This window comes from Panthera uncia, chromosome D4 (genome assembly GCF_023721935.1).
Source record: "Panthera uncia isolate 11264 chromosome D4, Puncia_PCG_1.0, whole genome shotgun sequence".
Taxonomy (NCBI): domain Eukaryota; kingdom Metazoa; phylum Chordata; class Mammalia; order Carnivora; family Felidae; genus Panthera; species Panthera uncia.
Window position 1 is genome coordinate 84,050,960 of NC_064807.1, and position 5,570 is coordinate 84,056,529.

The 5,570-nt window shown below is 58.1% G+C and overlaps 1 protein-coding gene across 1 annotated transcript; it reads left to right on the top strand.

The window, feature by feature from the left end:
* CDK9 (cyclin dependent kinase 9) lies at nucleotides 1-5,334 on the top strand. Its single transcript, XM_049629151.1, has 7 exons — nucleotides 1-467; nucleotides 942-1,023; nucleotides 1,799-1,889; nucleotides 2,248-2,414; nucleotides 2,533-2,704; nucleotides 2,862-3,010; nucleotides 3,505-5,334. The coding sequence occupies exons 1-7, from the start codon at nucleotides 19-21 to the stop codon at nucleotides 3,868-3,870; spliced, it is 1,476 nt and encodes a 491-aa protein (XP_049485108.1). The 5' UTR covers nucleotides 1-18; the 3' UTR covers nucleotides 3,871-5,334.
* Nucleotides 5,335-5,570: the final 236 nt, after the last annotated feature.

Consider the following 5,570-nt stretch of genomic DNA (forward strand, 5'->3'; position numbering starts at 1 on the left):
CAGCGGCGGCCCGGGCCGATGCAGCGGGACGCACCGCCCCGAGCCCCAGCCCCGGCGCCCCGGCTCCCCGCGCCCCCGATCGGGGCCGCCGCCAGCAGTGGCGGCGGCGGAGGCGGGGGCAGTGGCGGCGGCGGAGGCGCCTCTGCAGCTCCGGCTCCTCCTGGCCTCCCGGGAACTACAAGTCCCAGGGGGCCTGGCGGCGGGCGGCGGGCGGAAGAGGCGGGGTCGGCGCCGCGAGGCCGGAAGTGGCTGTGGAGGCGGAAGTGGCGCGGCCGCGGAGGGGCCTGGAGCACGGCGGCGGGACCCGGAGCGGGAGCGGCGGCGGCGGCGGCGGCTGGGGGCGGCGGCGGCGGCGGCGGTGCACTGGAGGCGGCCATGGCAAAGCAGTACGACTCGGTGGAGTGCCCCTTTTGTGATGAGGTGACCAAATATGAGAAGCTCGCTAAGATCGGCCAAGGCACCTTCGGGTAAGGCTGTACCCCCGGGGGACCGGGAGCCCTGGGCCTGCAACCCTCAGGGCCGACGTCGGGATGCCCAGGGCCGGGCCCAACGTGGTCGGGAGGCCACAGAGCACCAGACGTGTCCCCTGGTCTGTCTAGGCCGCGCCGCAGCCCGCCTGGGCCTGACGGAGCCGGCTGGCGGGGAGGAGCCTGAGGCCCGTGATGGGGGGCGGGGAGGGGTTGCAGAGAGGAGCTTGTGAGGGGAGCAGGCTCTCCAAGAGAAGCCTGGGTGAAGAGTCCGAGGAAAGGAAGTAGAGGCTTGGAGAGGGACCGCAGATAGCGGGAGGATGGGGCGGGCAGAGTAGGCGAGTGCCCTGAGTACTCGGCCCAGCACCGCCCGGGGAATCCCTTTTTTCTGCCCTCCTCCTCAGGTGGGGGAGGGGCGGGCCCAGCAGAAACGGCCTGATGAAACCTCTTGGGTCCCCCCCTCTCGGCCTGCAGGGAGGTATTTAAGGCAAAGCACCGTAAGACCGGCAAAAAGGTGGCTCTGAAGAAAGTGCTGATGGAGAACGAGAAGGGGGGGGTGAGTACGGGGGGGGGGGGCGGGCCTGCCGTCTCCTCTCGGCTCGGGGTTGGGTTTCCACCCTGCTTCTGCTAGGGCTCTCACGTCGGGAATCAGTGTAGGTGTGGTAGTTTGGGAGTTTCCACATTCCAGGGAATTTGGCTTCGTAGTTCAATTTTTTTGTTCAAATGTTTTAGAGCCTTTGATATTTCATTTTTAGGTAAATACGGTTGGGGCCAGGAGGGGGAGCTCATGCTTGCAGAGTGCGCCTCGGTTCCTCAAGTTAGGAAGCTTTTAAACACTGTCCTTAGCGTTTATTTTGGGTAGCAGAAAAAGAAATTCCATGCAGTGGCCTTAAAAGGGTGATTGGTACTCAGTTGTAAAGGAACAGCCCCCCCCCCTTCCATACATCAATTTAGCTGTAGTCCAGCTTCCCAGAGACCTGATTCTTAGCAAGGAAATGTCTTTGAATAGCTGTTTTTGTTCCCACCTAGTAAGTTAAACACAGGCATAGAGCTAAATTTAAGGGTTGAAGAAACTGTGGAGCATTTGGTGACTAGCAGTGAAGTGTTAAGTACCACTGTTTCAGTTCATCGTCTCAAAGCGGTTCCTTGAGGGTCGCGTACTACTCTTAACACGCATTTTACAGATAAGACATCTGAGACTGCTGATCTCAGAGCCTGTCACCTTACTCTCTTTCCCAACCTGTGCCCCTTACTGTGGAGCTCTTGGCTCGATCGTGGGTCTGTAGTTCACTCGCTCACCTTTGACCACCTCCTGTCTTTCTCCCACTCAGTTCCCCATCACAGCCCTGCGGGAAATCAAGATCCTCCAGCTTCTAAAACACGAGAACGTGGTTAACTTGATTGAGATCTGTCGAACCAAAGGTAAGTTGTTTGGATCGGGTCTCCATCTTCAGATGGGGAAAATGAGGCTTACCCGTCCCAAGGCTTTGTTTGTAAAGTTGGAAGCGGACACGCTTAAATTGCCTCTTCTTAACCCAGACCTACCGACTGTGACTGCTTTCCCGGGTCCTTTCGTCATAGCTCTTGCTGCCCCGGGGCCTGCCACAGCACCCGGCCTGGAGGAGGCACTCAGCCAATAGTTGACCAGTGAAGGAATGCACAGCCGGCTACCTGAGTGTCCGTGGGTTGGAGGGGTAGAAGCTGGCTGTGGGAAGATAAGTTGCACATGGGGTTTTATACTTTCTTTTTCTCACCCCCTTGCCCGTTCTTCCCGTCTTAGCTTCCCCCTATAACCGTTGCAAGGGCAGCATATACCTAGTGTTTGACTTCTGCGAGCATGACCTTGCGGGGCTGCTGAGCAACGTCTTAGTCAAGTTCACGCTGTCCGAGATCAAGAAGGTCATGCAGATGCTGCTCAACGGCCTCTACTACATCCACAGAAACAAGGTGGGGGGCAGAGTGGGGGAAGAGACCGAGGCTGGGGTTGGCCTCCGCTCCCACTGCAGGGTGGATGTGCCTGAGGGGCCCTCGGAAACCTGATCGAGCCGTCTTGTGCTTCCTGCAGATCCTGCACAGGGACATGAAGGCGGCTAACGTGCTCATCACCCGCGACGGGGTCCTGAAGCTGGCAGACTTCGGGCTGGCCCGGGCCTTCAGCCTGGCAAAGAACAGCCAGCCCAACCGCTATACCAACCGTGTGGTGACGCTCTGGTACCGGCCCCCGGAGCTGTTGCTCGGTGAGGACTCCCGAGCGGGCGGAGGGGGGCAGGGGCTGGGCACTTACCCGGCCTCAGTCCCCCACTGCCAGGGCTTCTTGAGCCGCCGGCCCTGGGGCATTGCGTCTCAGGAGGCCCTCGGGCTCAAGGGGCCCTCCTGGTGCGCTCTTCTTCCCAGGGGAGCGGGACTACGGCCCCCCCATTGACCTCTGGGGTGCCGGGTGCATCATGGCGGAGATGTGGACCCGCAGCCCTATCATGCAGGGCAACACCGAGCAGCACCAGCTTGCCCTCATCAGCCAGCTCTGTGGCTCCATCACCCCTGAGGTGCGTGGCCAGGCTGCAGGTCCCCAGGGTCCCCACAGGATGCAGAGATCTGGAAGTCCTCCTGGCAAGGGAGGAGTGGGGAGTGGAATGGAAGGAAAGCCCTGGAGAGGTGGCTGGTGGAGGGACAGGGCTGATGGTCGTTAGAGCCACACAGGCAGTGTTCAGATCTCACCCCCATCGCAGTTCTGTGGCCTCGGGGAGGGCATTTGAATCCCTCACCTCAGGGCTGAGTTTTCTCCTGTGTGAAACAACTACGCCTGTGTCGGGTTTGGTGAAAATACCGTAGGTGACTTGTGTAAAAGGGTGTGGCGCTTGGTGTGTGTCAGGGACACAGTCACTGCTGCTTTTGCTTTGGAGAGGTCCGGTCCGTCCTCCAGGGGTGGTCTGGGAGCATCTGAGCGGAGAAGTTTTAGTCCCTTCGGGTGCCCAACCAGTGGACAAAGCCACGCACCCCCCTGAATTGACGCCGTCCTCTCCCCATGCCTCCCGCCCAGGTGTGGCCAAACGTGGACAAGTACGAGCTGTTTGAGAAACTGGACCTGGTCAAGGGCCAGAAGCGGAAGGTGAAGGACAGGCTGAAGGCCTATGTGCGTGACCCCTACGCGCTGGACCTCATCGACAAGTTGCTGGTGCTGGATCCCGCACAGCGCATCGACAGCGACGACGCCCTCAACCACGACTTCTTCTGGTCTGACCCCATGCCCTCGGATCTCAAGGGCATGCTCTCCACCCACCTGACGTCCATGTTCGAGTACCTGGCGCCACCGCGCCGGAAGGGCAGCCAGATCACCCAGCAGTCCACCAACCAGAGCCGCAATCCCGCCACCACCAACCAGACGGAGTTCGAGCGCGTGTTCTGAGGGCCGGCTGTCGGCGCTTTGCATTAGGGCAGTTTTATTTTTTCTCCTGCTGTGTGACTTGCGTTGTGGAGGTTATGGGGCATTTGAGTTTTCCCTAGTGCTTTATTTTATTTGATCCCCACCCTGGGCACTGGGAACGCCAGCTGAGTGGACTGGAGGAAAGCTTTGGCTGAAAGCCCAGGAGGGCACTGGGGCTGCCTCCCCTGGTTGCCTGGCTTTTGAGATGATGACCAGAGGGTCTCCGTTTACTTTCAGACAGGAATGGGGTGGGAGGAGAGGCACACCCCACCAGTGACTTTGTAAGCGTTCCCAGCGTGACCGGAGCAGGGGACAGGCCCCTGGCCTCTCGTCAGCCCGCCTCTCGAGATGAGAAACTTGCGTGGGGGATGGAACCAGCCTCGGGAATGGGCTGGTCTTGGCCCAGCCCTCGGAAGCACTGGGGCTGGCAAAAACTTGGTTTCTTCAATAGAAAATTTTATCGTGTTTCTTTTGTTCAGTTGTTTGGAGACATTCCTGGACAGAGTTTGGTCAGTTACGATTAAAGTTGACTCTCTTTTTTTTTTTTTTCACCCCCCAGTAAGTGGCTGTGTGCTGTGTTCTGTGTTCAGACCGCCAGCCCTTAGCCCTGTGGCCGGCACGCTGGGCCTGAGCATTGAGATTTGATTTGTCGAGTCTTGACTCTTTTCTTTATCCCTGTTCGTGTTTCCGGACGTAATTGCAGAGGACTTTCGTCTTTGTTTTTCTTTTGAGTATCTTCTGGAACACCGGTTATGATGCTCCCTTAGTTCTCTCCACTCAGTGTCCGAGGAAGAGGGAAGACAGTTGCGACAGGGTCGCAGTTCCCCGGAGAGGGAACCCGGGAGGGTCTGCGATAAGCTGCATCTGCAGCAGGGACCCCATCTACTGTGGCCGACAGACACGTTCAAACTTGACTCACAGGCACAGGAGGCTGCAGAAGGCTCTTAATCAGAACGACAACCGTTCGATCTGTCACTTTGCAAAGGGCCCTCGGGCTGCTGAGTAGCGGGTGGCTTAGGAGAGGCAAGAGAGAAAGGACCAGAGCAGTTGAAGGCTCTCCAGGGGCTTGGGGAGGTGGCGGCCACCTGGATTAGGATGTGAGTGGGCAGGAGGACAGAGAACCGTGTGGCGGCTGGAGTGTCAGGCACAGGAGCTGGAATCCTTGGACGAGAAGCACGTTCTGGTGGATCTGTTTCCTGTGAGCATGAAGCTCAGGACAGACACGTTTGAGGCAAATTCTTCTACATTCTGGTCACAGGAGGAGGCCTTTTGAAGGGGGTCCCCAAAGGAAGGTCGGCAAAACCTTTTACCAGAACTGTCCCTGCAGAAATTGACCCAGATCTCAGCTTCACAAAAGGCCAGTAGAAGTAAAAAAAAAAAAAAAAAAAACAACAACAACAACAAAAACACCACCACTTGACTAGTACATTGAGTTCTCAGGGCTGCTGTGGGGAATCACAGACTGGGTGGTTTACAACAGAAATGTATTCTGTCACCGTTCCAGAAGTTACAAGTCTGAAATCCAGGTGTCGGCAGGGTTTGCCAGCGAGGCTCTGCGAGAGAATGTTCCATGCCTGTCTCCTAGCATCTGGTGCCAGCCCTTGACCTTTCTTGGCCTGTACATGTATCTCTCGCGTCTCTGCCTCCCTGCCTCCGCCTGCAACCGGGTCATCTTTCTTCTG

Coding starts and splice junctions, on each gene's coding strand:
- CDK9 (XM_049629151.1), top strand. CDS start 19: ATGCAGCGGGACGCACCGCCCCGAGCCCCAGCCCCGGCGCCCCGGCTC. Junction 2,415..2,532: donor ACTACATCCACAGAAACAAG/GTGGGGGGCAGA, acceptor TGCTTCCTGCAG/ATCCTGCACAGGGACATGAA. Junction 2,705..2,861: donor GCCCCCGGAGCTGTTGCTCG/GTGAGGACTCCC, acceptor TCTTCTTCCCAG/GGGAGCGGGACTACGGCCCC.